At 63.1% G+C, this 18,461-nt stretch overlaps 1 protein-coding gene across 1 annotated transcript; it reads left to right on the top strand.

The window, feature by feature from the left end:
• Positions 1-758: 758 nt before the first annotated feature.
• On the top strand, positions 759-6,441 carry CRYBA2 (crystallin beta A2). Its single transcript, XM_054044499.1, has 5 exons — positions 759-763; positions 1,484-1,655; positions 2,061-2,202; positions 4,714-4,856; positions 6,294-6,441. The coding sequence occupies exons 2-5, from the start codon at positions 1,498-1,500 to the stop codon at positions 6,439-6,441; spliced, it is 591 nt and encodes a 196-aa protein (XP_053900474.1). The 5' UTR covers positions 759-763; positions 1,484-1,497.
• Positions 6,442-18,461: the final 12,020 nt, after the last annotated feature.

The following is an 18,461-nucleotide window of genomic DNA, read 5'->3' as shown; positions in this document are numbered from 1 at the left end:
CAGCTCGCTAGCCTCGCTCCCGCTGCGGGGCCACCCTGAACAGCACCCCCTGCTGGTCACAGACCAGCTCAGGGTTCCTGGCTGTCTGCTCGGGCAGCGCGTGGGGCGGCAGGCGGGACGCCGGGATGGGCCGATCCCCATCCCAGTGCTGGGACCCATCGCCCCAGCTCGACCCCGCCAAGGTGGGGGACAGGCTGGGGAGAGGATCTGACGTGGGAGGTGGGTGGGCCAAGCCTCCCCCAGGAGCCTCAGGGCAGTGAGCCCGGGGAGGGGGCTGGGCACAGCTTGGCATCCGTGACCCAAGGAAGGGAAGCGTCTGCCCCAGCGTCCCCTGGCCTCCACCGTGGCATTTCATCCACAGCCCAGCGAACAGCGCAGCTCCTGCCCCCCCCGTGACACCACTGTCCCCCCCGGCTGGCGTCCCACTGGCCCCGGCTCTGCCCCTAATCCCCCCAGTGCGGGCGCATTGTGCCGCGGGAGAAAGGAAAGTGGAGCGTCAGGCGTTTTCCCTATTGTGACCCTGAGCTCCGGAGCGAGCGCGGCCCAGCACTTTCCATTGTGCGCCCGGGCGGCTGATCCCCCCACAATGGCTGAGTGGACTGGACAAGCCGGCGCCTGGCCCCCCGCCCCCCCCCGGGCTCCCCCCCGCTGACTCAGCCCTGCCTGCTTGTGCACACGCGGCACTGAGCCGGCCGGGCTATAAGAGGCCCTGGGAGCCCCCAGCCCCACAGCGCCACCCTCGTCTTTGTGCCCTGCAGACCAAGTAAGTACCAGGCTATGAACCCCCCGGGCCCCTGCAGCCGCCCCCCACGAGACTCTCTGGGGGCGCTCGGGGGGGGCAGCACAGCTGGCACATTGGTATTTTTGGCGTGGATTCTGGTTTCGGGGACTTGCTGTCTTGGCTGTCCACTGCCTCCTCGCCCCCCCCCCCGCCCCGGCACAGGATTAGGGAAGCTGGGGGGGCAGAGCCCTCCCTCGAGGGCACATCTGCCATGCACCCCGATAACTGCGCCATGGAGTCACCCCGCTGCTGCATGAGCGTCCCAGTGGGTGCTGGGACCCTGCCCATGCCCTGTTTTTAGGGTGTGGGGGGGCTCCTGTGAACTGCAGCCCCTGCTAGCCTCTGGGCTCCCCCCCCAGCTCTGCCGGTGCCCCTCACTCCCGACCCGCAGCCCCTGCTAACCCAGCCCTGGGCTCCCCCCCACAGCTCTGCCGGTGCCCCTCACTCCCGACCCACAGCCCCTGCTAGCCCAGCCCTGGGCTCCATGCCCCTAACTCCTCAATCCCACCATGTAGCTGCCCCAACCCTCAGTGCTGCTATCCCCCTCGGAGCAGAGGCGAACCCTGGGGCCGGATGAGCTCTAGGAACCCAGATTCCCCCGTGGGCGTAGCTGAGACTCGTGCCCTGCCCTGCTGGAGCCGTGTCGCTGTGGGGGGCCAGGGCGGAGGTCTCGTGTGGCTGAGGTGGGCTTTGTCTCTGCAGCTGGAGAGCTCCCAATGACCAGCCCGCCCATGGAGGCCCTGGGCCAGTTCAAGCTCACGGTCTGGGAGGAGGAGAATTTCCAGGGCAAACGCAGCGAGTTCCTGCTGGAGTGTCCCAGCATCATGGACCGCGGCTTCCGCAAGCTCCGCTCCATCAAGGTGGAGAACGGCCCGTAAGTGCCCCAGGCCCCAGCCTCACCCGCCCCGGGCCCCCTCGCCGCCTCCTCCTGTGAGCCGCCAGGCCATAGGGCAGCTCCGCAGTGCAGCAGGGGTCAGAGAACACGCCGGGGTCCTAACCCCAGCTCTGCCACGGACTCGCTGGGTGACCTTGGGCCAGTTGCTTCCCTGCTCTGTGACTCGGTTTCTCCCGCTGTGAAATGGGGAACGGGCTCCCTCCCCCCAGGTGGTGCTGAGGGGAAGGGGCAGCTGATCTGTCCAGGTGGGGGAAGCCCAGACTGGGTCCCTTGGGGGCCTGCCCTGCCCCCTCCTCACAGGGACTTTGCCAGCTCTGCTTTTGGGGGCACGTTCCTGCAGACGTGCTGGTGCCGCTGACACCGTCCCCTCCCTCTCTCGCACAGCTGGGTGGGCTTCGAGTACCCGGAGTACCAGGGGCAGCAGTTCATCCTGGAGAAGGGCGACTACCCCCGCTGGGAGGCCTGGAGCGGAAACAGCGGCTACCGAACCGAGCACCTGCTGTCGTTCCGGCCCATCAAATGCGCTGTGAGTCGGACGTGCCTTCGAACGCACCCCCTCCCCCTGTCTCATCCCCATCTCTGCCCACGCGCCCGGCACACCGGACCAGGGGCCACGGCACAGCAGGGGGCCTGGGGCCGAGGAGACAATGGGAAGGCTCATGGAAATCTTGTATCATCTTTGTGCCTGGTTGATGAGCAGGGATGGATAGACAGAGAGGGTTCCTGCGGGTGTTCCTGGGGATGGATGGATAGATAGATAGATAGATAGATAGATAGATAGATAGATGGGGGGTATGAGGATGGATGGATACAGACAGAGAGGGGGTGTATGGGGATGGATGGACAGACAGAGTTGTGTGTGTGGGGATGGATGGACACACACAGACAGGGGGTATATGGGGGATGGATGGACAGAGAGGGTGTGTGTGGGGAGGGATGGACACACAGACAGGGTGTATGGGGCTGGATGGATAGACGGGGGTGTATGGGGATGGATGGACACACACACAGTGGGTGTATGGGGAGGATGGACAGACGGGTTGTATGGGGCTGGATGGACAGACAGGGGGTGTATGGGGATGGACGGACAGACAGGGGGGTGTATGGGGATGGACAGACAGACGGGGGGTGTATGGGGATGGATGGACAGACGGGGTGTATGGGGATGGACAGACAGACGGGGGGTGTATGGGGCTGGATGGACAGACAGGGGGTGTATGGGGATGGACAGACAGACGGGGGGTGTATGGGCCTGGATGGACAGACAGGGGGTGTATGGGGCTGGATGGACAGACAGGGGGTGTATGGGGATGGACAGACAGACGAGGGGTATGTGGGGATGGACGGACAGACGGGGGTTATGTGGGGATGGACAGACAGACGGGGGGTATGTGGGGATGGACGGACAGACGGGGGGTATGTGGGGATGGATGGACAGACAGACAGTCATACGGTTGCCAGGTCACTGCCTTTACCGCTCAGCAGTAGGGTGCTGAGGTTAAAACCCCTTCTCGGATCCCTCTCACGAACCCATTTTGTGATTCGAAACACAACCGGCAGCCGGCAGCACTCGGTGTTTAACCCCCACCCACCCCGGGAGCAGGTGAGGCTAGCGACGGGGAACCGAAGTGCCACTGTTTGGGCTGTGCCAGGCTCCCCAGAGAAGGGGATGGGTGCCCGGTGGCAAAGGGGCAGCCTGGCATGGGACACATTCCCGCCAGCTGGGGCCAGTGACACCGGGAAGGGACACTGCCGTGGCCTCGCCGGACATTCCCACCCAGGTCTCGGCTCTCCCCCCAGCCAGGCTGCGGCCCTATCGCGCCATCTGCAGAGACGTGGGGGCTTTAAACCCTGGCACGTCCCCTGCTCCAGCACTGCCTCCCGCCCCGGCGTTTTAATAACCGCCAGGCAGATATGCTCAGGCTTTAATAAAGGGGCTCAGATAAGATCGCTGCTCACTGGCAGGGCTGCTCGGTGGGGAACAACGTGGACGGGGAGGAGAGGGGGGGCCGACAGCACCACGTCTAGTGCGGTTCTCGGGATTAACCCCTCGGTGCCCGCCAGCCGGCCAGCCAGCCGGCACCCCGACAGGCCAAGAACCAACCCCGGCTCTCGGTGCCCAATGGGCAGACGCAGGCCACGGCTGTCCGGAGCATCTGCATCGTCTCTCTGTAGCAGAGACAGCTCAGGCGCGAGACTACTGGGCGTTTGGCATCTTCACTCGCCTGCCTCTGGCTCGCCCTGGCACGGGGTACCAGCGCATCCCCCAGGCAGACACGGGCACCAGGGAGAGACAAGCACATGGGCATCCTCTGGAGTGAGACAGGGCCCTGGCCATCAGGGCCCTGCAGCTCCTGCCCCCAGCTCCCCGGGTGGCTCTGGGGCAGGTGTCTCTGGGAGGGGAGAGGAATGGGGAGCAGGACACAGGGGCGGGTAGCTGGAGAGGTTTGCGCGGCTGACCTGGTGGTGAACGCACTGGGCTGGGACTCGAGGGAACCCTCCCCTGCCTCCCCGCGTGACCCTGGGGGTCTCAGCTCCCTGGGGTGTCTCAGCTTCGTCTGCCTTGTCCCTGTCACTGGGGCAGGGCCGGCTCGTGCTGGGTCTGTGCAGCGCCTGGCACCAGCGTGGGACCCTTTGTTGTTTCCCTGGCCCAGCCCGGTCAGCCCAGCCCTTGGCACGGTTTGCCCCTCCGCACTGGGAGCCGGGGCAGGGCATCTCCAGCCGAGGCCGGTGATTTCAAGTTAAGGAGGCAGCTGAGAAAGACAGACCAGGTGCTGTTAGGACCATCGGTTCTCCCCTCCCTTCCCCGGGGCACCCCGCTGACTGAGTGGGGTATGGCTGCCTTGCCACAGGTCTGGGGGAGTGCAGCCCCCCTACCCCTGAATGGCAGGGGCCGTAGGCAGAGCAGCGCTGCCAGGGGAGAGGGGCTGGGCACAGAGCCCAGAGGACATGAGAGAAGAGGGGCTGGAGAGGGGGTGAGTGGGGAGCCCTGTCTGGCTTTGGGGGCCCCGTCCTGACCTGCCTCCTCCCTGCACAGAACCACAGCGACAGCAAAGTCACCCTCTACGAGGCGGAGAACTTCCAGGGGCGGAAATTTGAGCTGAGCGACGACTTCCCCTCGCTGCAGGCCATGGGCTGGGGCAACAAAGAGGTGGCCTCTATCAAGGTGAACTCGGGAGCGTAAGTAGCCGCCAGCCGTGGGGTGCCCTGGGCTGTGTGACCCTGGGACAGTCACCTCACTGGGGCTGGCTGGTAGGGTGCTCAGCACCCCCAACATCCACTGGGGTCACTGGCCATCCAGGGTGCACTGCGCCTGGCTGGATTGGGCACTAAACTTCATTGCAGTCCCTATGCACCACCCCGGGCCCTATGCACCACCCCGGGCCCTGTGCACCATCCCGGACACTATGCACCACCCCGGTCCCTGTGCACCATCCCGGACACTATGCACCACCCCGGGCCCTGTGCACCATCCCGGACACTATGCACCACCCCGGGCCCTATGCACCACCCCGGACACTATGCACCACCCCGGTCCCTGTGCACCATCCCGGGCCCTATGCATCATCCTGATCCCTATGCACTAGGCTAGGTAGCAGTTCTGCAGAAAAGGACCTAGGGGTTACAGTGGAGGAGAAGCTGGATATGAGTCGACAGTGTGTCCTTGTTGCCAAGAAGGCTGATGGCATTTTGGGCTGTATAATTAGGGGCATTGCCAGCAGATTGAGGGACATAATAGTTCCCCTCTATTCGACATTGGTGAGGCCTCATCTGGAGTACTGTGTCCAGTTTTGGGCCCCGCACTACAATAAGGATGTGGAAAATTGGAAAGAGTCCAGCGGAGGGCAACAAAAATGATTAGGGGGCTGGAGCACATGACTTACGAGGAGAGGCTCAGGGAACTGGGATTGTTTAGTCTGCAGAAGAGAAGAATGAGGGGGGATTTGATAGCTGCTTTCAACTACCTGAAGGGGGGTTCCAAAGAGGATGGATCTAGACTGTTCTCAGTGGTGGTAGATGACAGAACAAGGAGCAATGGTCTCAAGTTGCAGTGGGGGAGGTTTAGGTTGGATATTAGGAAACACTATTTCACTAGGAGGGTGGTGAAGCACTGGAATGGGTTACCTAGGGAGGTGGTGGAATCTCCTTCCTTGGAGGTTTTTAAGGCCTGGCTTGACAAAGCCCTGGCTGGGATGATTTAGTTGGGATTGGTCCTGCTTTGAGCAGGGGGTTGGACTAGATACCTCCTGAGGTCCCGTCCAACCCTGAGATTCTATGAGATTCACTAGGCCCTATGCACCATCCCGGTCCCTGAGCTCGGCTGGGAGGTTGCGGCTGAGACCTGCACTGAGTGGGGGAGCATGGGGAGTGGCCGAGCATTTGGGGGAGGAAAGGGACCCGAATTCAAGGGGGGGCCAAGAGAGGCTCAGAGGAGGGTGCCTATCTGTCAACCCCAAAGGGAGGAAGTGGGAGACCCTGTAAGGGTGGGGAGAGCATCCCTCTTCCCCAGCCCTGAAGCGGGACCCCCACCCGTTCAGGGGGGGCTGGCCCAGGGCCCGAGGGAGGGGGGAGCTGTGGCTGGGGCTCTGCCCCATGGCGATGCTTTGCCCCCTGCAGGTGGGTCGCGTACCAGTACCCGGGGTACCGGGGCTACCAGTACGTGCTGGAGCGGGACCGGCAGAACGGCGAGTTCCCGAAGTACACAGAGTTCAGCTCACAGGCCCACACCAACCAGGTCCAGTCCATCCGCCGCGTCCAGCACTGAGCCGGGGCCGGCCCCGCGCCCGCTACCGAATAAAGGCGTCTCGAACCAGGCTGGGCCACTCGCGTCTCTGTCTGGGGGGAAAGCTGCGCCGGGCGCTGGGCCGGGGGGTGGGGAACGGAGCAAATGAAAAGGGAGCCCCCCCCCCCATTGCCCCCCAGGTCTCTGCAGCAGCCGCGGGAGCCGGGCTCGTAGCCCAGATGGGGGCGGGCACCTGGAGAAAGGGACATGGAGGGGCGGGCAGAAACCTAGAGCCGAAGAGGCCAGACGGGGCCATTCGATCATCTGGTCCGACTCTTTCCCCCGCCCCCCAGGGATGCAAAGCGGGGTCGGCACCAAACCCTGGAGTCCCCCTGCTGCCCCTGCCCCAGGGCACAGCCAGACCCTCCCTCCCTGCCCAGTGCGGACCAGCCGGGCGTGAGTGTGCGGCTGTGAGTGTGCACCGGAGCGCTGGCTTTGCACGCGCACTCAGGGTGCTGCACGCACACGGGTGCACACGCACTGCTCAGTGACACTCGGGCACCGGAAGTCTCGGCGAGCTGTACCAGCCGCACACCGGGTAGCGGGGTGGGGATGGGGGGGGGGTCACCGGTCTGCAGCCCCACACGAGCTCAGTTCTCTCCTCCCAGCTCAATTGGGGGAGGGGGTCACCTTCCCCTCCCGCCGGGGCCAATTTGCCTCCATCCCACGCACACCTGCCGGCCTTTCTGATTGCCAGTTAGTGCAACTCAGCGGCCACTTAGCCCCTCCGGGTTACCATTGGGCGCCCTGCTGTGAACCTCGCAACAGCTGGGACAGATCCCCCCTCTCCAGAAAGCACCTGCTCTAACGGAGAATCCCCTTCGCTGTTAGCAGTATAGAGTCTGACACATGGTGGAGCAGTTCTGAGTGCAGCCAGTAGAGGGCAGTGCGCTCTCTCTTCTCACACACACAGCGACTGCCCAGATCGCTTCACCCGTAACATCCAAAGCCAGGCGCGGGCAAAGCGAGAGCCCTATACTGCCTACCCCAAAGAAAGGGCTCCAGCCTGGGGCCCTTGGGTGGGGCCCGGCAGGGGCAGAAGGAAGGGGCTGTCGTAGGAGTGTGGCCGCTGAGGGGCGGCGGCTCTGATCCCAGCACGTGTCTGAGCCCGTCACACTCGAGTCCTGTTTGGCCGCTCGGGGCTGCTGCAATCACCCGTCCCGGGGAAGGGAGCGGGGGACGAGAGCCCGGGATACAGGGACGCTGCAGCCGGGCAGGAGGCCGGTGCTGGAGGAGGAGAGAATGTGGGGGACCGAGCCAGGGCAGCTGGAGCAAGCGGCTGGGTACAGAAGTGGATGGGGAGGCGGCAGGGGCGGCGGATGGGGGCGGGGTATGTGTGTGGGGGGTCTGAGGCAGGGCCAGCAGAAGGGTGTGTGGGGGGGCAGAGATAGGGCCAGCGGATGGGGGGTGTTGGGGTGTGAGGCAGGGCCAGCGGATGGGGGTGGGGTGAGGCAGGGCCAGCAGAAGGGGGTGTGTAGGGGTGTGAGGCAGGGCCAGCGGGTGGGGGTGGGGTGAGGCAGGGCCAGCGGATGGGGGTGGGGTGAGGCCAGCAGAAGGGGGACTTGGGGGGTGAGGCAGGGCCAACAGAAGGGGGGGTGGCGGGATGAGGTAGGGCCAGCGGATGGGTGTGTGTGGGGGCGGGGGTGAGGCAGGGCCAGCAGAAGGGGGGGTGGCGGGGTGAGGCAGGGCCAGCAGAAGGGGGTGGGAGTGTGGGTGGGGGGGCAGGGCCAACAGAAGGGGGGGTGGCGGGGTGAGGCAGGGCCAGCGGATGGGTGTGTGGGGGGGGAGGGGGGGAGGCAGGGCCAGCGGATGGGGGTGGTGGTGGGGGGGTTGAGGCAGGGCCAGCAGAAGGGGGTGGGAGTGTGGGGGGGGGCAGGGCCAGCAGAAGGGGGGGTGGCGGGGTGAGGCAGGGCCAGCGGATGGGTGTGGGGGGGGGAGGGGGGGTGAGGCAGGGCCAGCAGAAGGGGGGGTGGCGGGGTGAGGCAGGGCCAGCGGATGGGTGTGTGGGGGGGGAGGGGGGGTGAGGCAGGGCCAGCAGAAGGGGGGGTGGCGGGGTGAGGCAGGGCCAGCGGATGGGGGTGGGGGGGGGTGAGGCAGGGCCAGTGGCAGGGAGCGGAGTGTCTTTGCACACCTGGGGCGGGCAGGGGCGCCCACACACGAACCAGAGGGACCAATCCTAAGCGTTCAGAAAATCGCCAGCCAGGGCCCCCAGCCCATGAGACTAGCTTAAAAACCAGGAGATTTCACAGAGGATCCAGTGGGTTGTGTTTGTTGCTTCGCTTTCGAGTCCACGGGGGGCAGGTTCCCAGGCTTTTCGCTGCAGCCCCGAGGCCGGGGGACTTCCTTTTCTTTCCATGGAAGCCGAGAGTCTCCCAAAGTCCCATGACTCCAGCAGCTGAGGCTTGAAGAAAAACAGAGATGCGGGAACAGTGCAAACACCGCGGGGACTGGCGCCCCTATCGACACCGGCCACAGACAGACCCCATCCCACCCCGGTCCTGCGGCTTCAATACTCGCTAGGCCCAGCGGCAGAAACCCCGAGGCCAGGGGAGCCAGGGGCTGGAGGGGGCAGCGTCGCCGACCTGCGTGTGGGGGTGAATGAGGACCCCGGGCTCTATCACATACCTCCCGCCTGCCCTTGGGGCCATCAGCCCTGGCCCAGGGGACGGGGCTGGGCGGGGCGTGAGGGGGCAGCAGGTCCCAGGTGGGCTGGGGAGGGGGGGGGGATAACCCTAAGAGAAGCAGTAAACGGTCACGTGAACCACAGTGAGGGGCAGTTAGGGGTGAGTTTTGGGGCAGTTAGGGGTGAGTTGTGAGGGGCAGTTAGGGGTGATCCGTGGGGGGCAGTTAGGGGTGAGTTTTGGGGCAGTTAGGGGTGAGTTGTGAGGGGCAGTTGGGGTGAGTTGTGAGGGGCAGTTAGGGTGATCCGTGGGGGGCAGTTAAGGGTGAGTTGTGGGGCACTTAGGGGTGAGCTATGGGGCAGTTAGGGGTGAGTTGTGAGGGGCAGTTAGGGGTGATCCGTGGGGGCAGTTAGGGGTGAGTTGTGGGGCTGTTAGGGGTATTCCCTGGGGATGACGAGGGAATTCCCTGGGGGCATTAGGAGCTAGTCCAGGGGGCTGTGAGGCAGCCCCTCCCTGGGGCCGGGGCACATCTGGGGACACTAGGGGCTGCACCGGGGGCGGGGGGTTACTGGACATCTCGTGTGGGGCGCAGCCCGGCTCCCTGGGCAGACCAGCAGGAAGGTGGAGCCCCCGTAACCCCCACCCGGTCAATCCCCCTCCCCACCCGCGGCCGAGCGCCCCATGTCTGCGCCTCCCGGCCCGGCTGCCCCGGCCACGCTGTCACATCCGCACCGGGATCCGGCTCCGGGCCGGCCGGGCTCCGCCTCCCCCGACCCGCCCCGGGAGCAGCGGGGGAGCGCGGGCAGCCCCCTGCTCGGAGCCCCGGCGGGTAAAGTCCCCCTGGAGATCCCCCTTTGGGGTCCTTGGGTCACCCCCTGGCAGAGAGACCCCCGCGCGGAGCCCCGGTAACCGCTCCCCTCCCCGCACAGGGCCCAGCGCCTGCCCCTCGGCAGTACAGGGAGGGAGGTGCCCGGGCGGACACCCCCAGGCGCTGGGCACCCGCCACTCATCTGCAAACACCCCCCGTGGCACTCTGGCGCTGCTCGCTCGGGGCATCCCTGAATGTACAGGGGCTAAACCAGGGGACCAGGACTCCGAGTCCTGGCCTCTCTCTCTGCCCCAGCTCCTCCATCTGCCCCACCGCGAAGGGTCCCAGGCCCCAGAGTGGAAGGGTTTAGGCCTAGACCCTCAGGGGCAGTTGGGTGCCAGACCCCGGCTGATTTCAAGGGCAGTTGGGCACCTTTGAGGATCGGGGCCTCCCTGTTCTCCCTGCCCCTAACCCCATGGCTCAGGAATTCCCGTTTCTAAAATTATCCTGCAACACCTGCCCCCTCTCCACCCCCCCCACCCGAAACCAGCCCCGCCCTCTCCCTTCCCTCCCCCCCCCGGGAAACCAGCCCCCCCTTCCTTCCCCCAGCTGCCGGCTCAACCCGGCTCCCCATCCCCAGCACACCCTGCCCCCACCGCTCCTATAAGGAAGTGCTGGGCGGCCTCTCCCCTTCCACAAACACATTCCTGCACAGCCGGCGCGGCGGCCCACCCTGCCCGCACAGGTAGCGCACCTGAGCGGCCCCGCGCCGGCCAGGGACACGTCAGCCTTCGGCTCCCGCTCCGCCCGGTGAGTGGAGCCCCGGCAGGCGGCACGGCACGGCTCGGCTCGGCTCGCGCTTTGCTCCCCAGGGCGCCGCTGTTCCTAGGGGAGCTGGAGACCTGGCGCGCTGGGAGAGGAGGGTTGGAGTCTGTTGGGCTGGGACTTTCCTCATTCCGCTGCTCTAGGGCCAGGACACTTCCCGGCGGGGCTGGGGGACTCCAGGTGACCCATCAGCTTCCCCCCCTTTTTTCTGGCCATGGATTTCCTGCTCCGGAGGGACGGTGAGATGCTGCCAGCACTGCGGAGAGACTGCACTGGTATGGGAAGGTGCTGCCCAAATACCCCCCCCCCAGCTGTGCTGAGCCCCCCTCCACTCCTGCTCTTCAGCCCCCTGCTATCCCAGCCCTGGGATCCTCCCACCCCACTGCTCTGCCAACACCCCTCAATGCCAACCTTTCCCCCTCCCCTCTGCTATGTCAGCCCTGGACTGCCCCCTGGCATGTACCCAGCCCTGCCAATGCCCCTCAGTCCCATCCCACAGTTCCCCTGCTAGCTTAGCTCCACATCTCCCGTCCCCCCCCAGAAGCTCGGCTGAAGTGTCTCAGCTCTGGCCTGCACCCCCAGCCCTGTTATTCCTGCCCTAGTCCCAACCCCCAGGCTGTCGGGAGGGCCAGGAGCTGAAACAGGCTGCGTGGGAGATCAGGACCCTGGCATCTGGGCATGGTAGGTGTTTGTGCAGTTTTGCATCTTCCTCCTGTTCTCCAAAGCCTGGCTCATCTCTGCCCTGGAGTGGCCCAGGAGCCCCCCCCCCATCACCTGCTGCCCCGCACCCTGGCTCAGCACTGCCCTGTACCCCCACAGGAGTCCCTGTTCTTTGCTGCCTGCCTCGCCTGGCACCCCCATGCAGAACGTGTGTAAGCTGCTCCCCCCCCTGGATGCCTGTGTTTTGCACCCATTGTGCCCAGGTGTGGGGGAGAGGGCAGTCAGGCTCCATGCGCTGGCCATGGCGGGAGCGGGCTGCCTGGTGGAGTGTCCTGTCCTTTCCCTCAACAACAGCTGAGCTCAGTGGTTGGCTGGCTTGGTGCCCCCTGACCCTGGTCCCGGCTCCTTTGTGCCACGCCCTGGCCACCACAGGCCATTCCAGGGAAGAAAGAACTAACTGCTCGGATACAGGTTGGACCCAGGTATCTTCTCTGGCCGGGAATCTGGGAGCTGGTCTCCGAGCCTGGCACAGTCGCTGGCCCACGAGCTGCCCTGATGTCCTCAGAGCGGATCCCTCTTCGCCCCCTCTGTGTGTCGGGCTTGTTTTCAGTTGCCTGCGGTTGGTTAGAAGGACTCAGGCAGCTAAAGCAAGTCTGGGACGCACGAGGAGAACCCGCCGGGCAGGGAAAGCTCCATGTATGAATGGAAGGAGGCAGGAGGGAGGCGAGCGAGCCAATGGTTCTGTACACTGAGGATCACATCCCCCATCACCAGATTTCAGCCGACGGTTTTCCATCTCCCCCTGAGCCCCCTGCATTCAGGTCAGAATGTCCCGTTGTCCTTAGCGCGTAACTCGAACTGGGATCTGTGTGTGACGAACTGGGCCTGTTCTCACGGTGGTCTGTGAATGCTGACAGGGGAGTGTGCTGGGATAGTCTGCATTGCAGGATGGGATCTGCCCGAGGGCGCATACCTGAGTGTGTAACATGAGAACCCGGGAAGGGGTTGAAGGCGAGGCGACTCCTTAGCCCGGGAAACTGAACAAAGGCTGTGGGAGGGGTCGCAAAAGGAGAGTGCGGGAGGGAGGCTAGAAGGAGGCTGGAGAGATGGCTGGAGGCAGAGATGGCTCTGACCCCCCAAAGGGGGGTGGGCTGGCATGCCCTGGGACCCCAAGCCGGACCTAACTGAGGGGGGCCCTGTTGTCTGTGCCTGCAAGACCTGTCTTGGACTGTATTCCTGTCATCCAAATAAACCTTCTGCTTTACTGGCTGGCTGAGAGTCATGGTGAATCGCAGGAAGCCGGGGGTGCAGGGCCCTGAGTTCCCCAATACTCCGTGACAACTGGTGGCAGCGGTGGGATCTACTGCACCCCGTGGACGGCGCTTCCCGCAGTAAGTGACTGGGGAGCAGTAAAACGAAGGGGGATTGACGGGGACCAGGCACGCTGAAGAGTGAGAGAGAGACGGTTATTACCCCTGGGAGTGTGTGACCAGCGAGAAGGACTTTTGCAGTAACAGGGTCCCCCGGGGGGATCGCAGCGAGTGGTCCCAGGGGCGGAGGAGTCTGCAGCTCGACCCTGGCAGAGAGGTGGTGACCTCGAGAAGGGCTGGCACACTAGGGGGCCCCCTGGGAACTGTGGGGAGCTGTGAGCACACAGGCCGGTGAGTGGCCAGCAGGAAGATGTATGCCAAGCGGCTTAAGAGCGACCTGGTGGAGCTGTGCAAGGAGAGGCGGCTGCGCATTGGGAGGCTCACCAAAGAACAGCTCATTGCCCAGCTGGAGGCGGAAGATCGCGCGAATGAACTGATCCCTGTGTCTCAGGGAAGCAGCCTGGCAAATGCAGCGCAGGCACCAGTGTCTGTCCCAGCTGGGAGTGGTCAGCCGGCTGCTGAGGGCTTCCCGAGACCCCTCCTTCCTATGCCTAGGGGAAGGGTGGGGAGGAGCCCAGCAAATACCGAAGGCGCCGTGACCCCCCCGGCCAGCAGGGGGTCCCCCCAGCGAAGCTCGCCGGCCAGCAAAGGATCCTCCCGGCGACGTTCGGCATCCGGGGAGCGGAATTGGCTGGAATGGGAGAAAGAGCTAAAACTGAGGGAGCTGGAGGATCGTGAACGACAGAGACAGCATGAACGGGAGGAGAAAGAGAGACAGCATCAGCATGAAGAGAGACAGCGTCAGCAGGAACGGGAGGAGAATGAGAGACAGCGTCAGCATGAACTGGAACTGGCGAGACTGAGGGGCAGCGAACCCCCGGCTGCGGTGAGTGAGGGGGGACCCAGGACTGCACGGAGCTTTGATAAGTGCATCCTGGCCCCACGCAAGGAGGGGGAGGACATGGATGACTTCCTGGAGGCCTTTGAGACGGCCTGCGAGCTGCACCGGGTTGATCCCGCGGACAGACTCCGGGTCCTTACCCCCTTACTGGACCCCAAAGCCGTGGCATTGTACCGCCAACTGGGAGAGGCAGAGAAAGGGGACTACGAACTATTCAAAAAGGCCCTGCTACGTGAGTTTGGGCTGACTCCTGAAATGTACCGGGAAAGGTTCCGGAGTCAAGATAAAACCCCTGAGATCTCATATCTGCAACTAGCCGCCCGCATGGAAAGATACGCCAGCAAGTGGGCTGGTGGGGCCCAGACGAAGGAGGACCTGATTAAACTGCTGGTACTGGAGCAACTGTATGAGCGGTGCCCATCCGACCTGAGGCTGTGGTTGGTGGACAGAAAGCCAGAGAACCCGCGACACGCCGGGCAGCTGGCTGATGAGTTTGTAAAGAGCCGGTCAGGGGGTGGCAGGGAGGAGTCCCAAAGGAGCAATCCCACCACAACGCAGAGAGAGAGTCACCATGGGACCTCCCCGTGGGAAAATACAGAAAAACCCCATCAGAGGGGAACATCCGGCATCAGGACCATCCGACCCACTCAAGGGGACCCATGGGACATGGGCTGCTACCACTGTGGCCAAAAGGGCCACATACGGGCCCAGTGCCCCAAGCTCAGGGACAGACTGAGCAGGCCGAACCCACAGAGGGTTGACTGGGTAGAGACCCAGCCCGGCGAGAGGCAGCATTCCCAGGGAAGGGGGGCTGGCAGAGTACCACCTGCTAAGGAGGGAGGAGAGCCCCAGGCCAGCTTCTCTGGGGGGCCAGATGCTCCGGATTCAAAGTTCTCCGTTTACAGGGTTGGCGCGGGGCTGTCCCTGCGGAGCGAGTGCCTTGTTCCCCTGGAGGTGGATGGGAAGGAAGTTTATGGTTACTGGGACACGGGCGCAGAGGTGACACTGGCCCGGCCCGAGGTGGTGGCCCCAGATCGGGTGGTGCCCAACACCTTCCTGACCCTGACCGGGGTGGGCGGGACCCCATTCAAGGTTCCCGTAGCGAGGGTACACCTGAAATGGGGGGCCAAGGAGGGCCCCAAGGACGTGGGAGTGCACCACCATTTGCCCACTGAGGTGTTGATGGGGGGGGACCTAGAGGACTGGCCCAGCAGCCCCCAGACCGCCTTAGTTGTGACCCGCGGTCAGAGCCGGCGAGGGGCACTGTGCCCTGGCCTTGGGGGGGGTGCCTTGCCTGAGGCGCGGGACTCTAACCTGGTGGGGAGGGAACGCCCAGGGACGCGGCTCAGGGAGGCTGCAGCTTCGGACCCAGCGGGCGAGAAAGAGCAGGTGGCCATCCCCGTCCCAGCTGCTGAGTTCCAGGCCGAGTTGCAGAGAGATCCCTCCTTGCGGAAGATAAGGGACCTGGCCGACCTCAATGCGGTACAGACCATGGGACGAGGTGGCCGGAAAGGATTCCTGTGGGAGAAGGGGTTCCTGTACCGAGAATGGGCTCCCCCAGGGAAAATGGAGTCAGGGGGGATCAGGAGGCAGCTGGTGGTACCCCAGAAGTATCGCCGCCAGCTGCTGTGCCGGGCCCATGACATTCCCCTCTCAGGGCACCAGGGAACCTGGCGTACCCAGCAGAGGCTGCTACGGAGCTTTTACTGGCCTGGGGTCTTTGCTACTGTCCGACAGTACTGCGGATCCTGTGACCCCTGTCAGAGGGGGAGGAAGGCCTGGGACAAGGGGAAAACAGCTTTAGGACCCTTGCCCAGCATAGAGGAGCCTTTTCGGAGGGTGGCCAAGGTAAAAAGGGCGGCTCTAAACCAAGAGAGCCCAAAGCACAGACCTCCAGACTGGAGCGCTGGGAGAAGACCACAGCCCAGTTGGAACCCCAGAGGTATGGGGGTGGGAAAAGGGCACAGGCCGCATAAACCTTCCCACATGCGAACTGCGAGTGCCATCAAGCACCCCCGACCTAAGGGGGGGCGTGAAACTGGAGGGGCCTGGTGTAATTCTCACCAAGGAATGGGAGGGATGCGGGGGCATCCATGGGAACGGGGGTAGGTTCGAACTTCCCCGGGTCACTGGCTAAAGTGACCCTGCTCAGTTCGGTCTCGAAGGGGGGAGAGATGTGACGAACTGGGCCTGTTCTCACGGTGGTCTGTGAATGCTGACAGGGGAGTGTGCTGGGATAGTCTGCATTGCAGGATGGGATCTGCCCGAGGGCGCATACCTGAGTGTGTAACATGAGAACCCGGGAAGGGGTTGAAGGCGAGGCGACTCCTTAGCCCGGGAAACTGAACAAAGGCTGTGGGAGGGGTCGCAAAAGGAGAGTGCGGGAGGGAGGCTAGAAGGAGGCTGGAGAGATGGCTGGAGGCAGAGATGGCTCTGACCCCCCAAAGGGGGGTGGGCTGGCATGCCCTGGGACCCCAAGCCGGACCTAACTGAGGGGGGCCCTGTTGTCTGTGCCTGCAAGACCTGTCTTGGACTGTATTCCTGTCATCCAAATAAACCTTCTGCTACTGGCTGGCTGAGAGTCATGGTGAATCGCAGGAAGCCGGGGGTGCAGGGCCCTGAGTTCCCCAATACTCCGTGACACTGTGGTCACCATATTATCCAGGCCTTTCCGACATCCCGCCCTGGGACACCCACCCCTAACCCACGCCCTTGGATTAAGGGGCGTGAGGGATGGATCCAATCCACACTGCAGTCATCACCCAGGCCGAGGGGCTGCTTGGATGGCTCATGGGGACAAGGGAATGGGATACTCCATAGACTCTTATACCATGAGCTCCCTAGGCTATGCAAGCACCTACACAGGGCCTCTGCCATCCTCTTCCTCATCTGGATCATGTCTATTTAGACTGTAAGCTTGTCAGGGCAGGGACTTGGCCTCTGGGCTGTGCAGGGTAGATTTAGGCTGCCTTACCAAGTCAGCTTTGTGGCACCATCTCCCCGTGCACACCCCGGCCACTGGAGTTCCATGGGGATGATGTTCTGCGCACTTAGCTTAGGGGCTGGGGCTGGGAGTGGGAAAGATGCTGTTCCCCCATTATTTCTGCACAGCAGTCTGGGCAGGCGAGGTTATAGCTAGGAGCTGTATTACCTTCTGGGTCCCCTTGATAATGATATGTATTTGCAGTTCTATTATCCATCCACTGAAGGTCTCTGTATGCTGTACAGTGGGCCAGAGAGGGTGTAGTCCCTGGTAAACAATGGAGACAACGCTGGAATTCAAGCTGTGTAGGAGTCTGTTTGTTTGTGTCTACAGTTTATAGCTGTTTTCTTTAATAAATGCCTCCCGTTTAAGAAAGACTGTGATTCCATGTGGGGGAAGAGGGGGGAAGAGAGTGGGATATGGGGCTTTTTACCTCTAAGGAACTGGTTCCGATCCAGCCAGGTCAGGGGCTCTGACTGGCTCAGGGGGTTGGGGAATGGGATATGGGCCTTTTACCTCGTGGACACTGGTTTGCATCTGTTCCAGACTGGTAGTGACTCAACTCAGAGACACTACACACAAATATAACAATTCTTGACAGAACTGGCTGATAGACAGGGATAATTGCAACAATGAATCATTCACATTTGGGTACCAAAGAACTGGATAAACCTTTGTCTAACTCCTTTCCTCAATCTTTAACTGCACAAACTTTCTCATTTCCAGCGATTGAAAAGAAAAGCTGAGGTGTCATTAGAACGGTAAATCCTTTCCCCCTCTGCCCTGCCTTTCAGTCAGATTCACAGCTGTGCAAAGCCAGAGTAAAGTGCTGCCCATCAAACCGGCCCCCTCGGCCCCCACCTCTCTGCACAGGGTTGGATCACTGCACTAGGAGCAGGACAGGGAGAATCCAGCCCAGACTCTCATGAGCTGTGCCTGGGTGTCTCTGGGCTGGAACAAGTGAAGATGCCTAGACACCCATAGGGATGGATTCAGGTGGGTGTTTGGTTTCTTTAGGTACAAGCTTCTAATGGGACAGGGGCAGAGATGGGGCAGGGAAAACTGTAACCTAATAGGAACAAAATGAATGTCTGAATCAATATTAACCCCTCAGGGCTTGATTCACTGGTGCAACCCTTGGGCCACCCTGTTTCATAGCCGCGTAAAGCTGGCAAGGGAAACCCCCCCCCACACACACAGAGCTCTGCCCCCTCCCGGAGTAGTCCCCAGCACAAGGTGTTCCTGGGTAGGAGGGGGTGTTCCTGTGCCCAGGCTAACCTCTGGTGGCTGCAAGTCCCTTAGCAGACCACAGCAGCAGGCCACAGTTGGGTAGGCTAGCCACAAACCGCCAGGCCTTCGCTCTGCATAGGGACATAGGGCTGGGAGGGGCCTCCTGGGTCATGGCGTCCAGAGCTGCGATCCAGGCGGCCCCGTCCAGGCAGGGGTGGGCCCTGGGCGTGGACCAGGATCTCGGGAACAGTGAGTGTGGCAGTCAGGGGGCGGGAGTGCAAGGGAGCGTGACCCCAAGGAGGGATGGGAGTGGCAGGGAGTGTGATGCTGGGGGGCAGGACCAAGAAGGGATGAGTGTGATGATGAGAGGAGATAGCAATGGGGAGGTAATGAGTTTGACACGGTGGGAGGTTGAATATGAGGAAGCAAGTGTGACAGGGTGGGGGAGAGGTTGGGGTGAGTGTGACAGGGTGGGAGGGATGAATCTGACGGAGGGGGCAAGTTTGACAGGGCGAAGTGAGTGTGATGGAGCAGGGGTGAGTGTGACAGGGCAGGAGGGGTGAATGTGACAGTGAGGGGTGTGCCGTGACAGGGTGTGACAGGG

The sequence above is a fragment of the Malaclemys terrapin genome, chromosome 11, assembly GCF_027887155.1.
Source record: "Malaclemys terrapin pileata isolate rMalTer1 chromosome 11, rMalTer1.hap1, whole genome shotgun sequence".
In the NCBI taxonomy this organism is placed as follows: domain Eukaryota; kingdom Metazoa; phylum Chordata; order Testudines; family Emydidae; genus Malaclemys; species Malaclemys terrapin.
The sequence above is the reverse complement of the archived record's forward strand: the minus strand, read 5'-3'. Positions and strand labels throughout refer to the sequence as shown.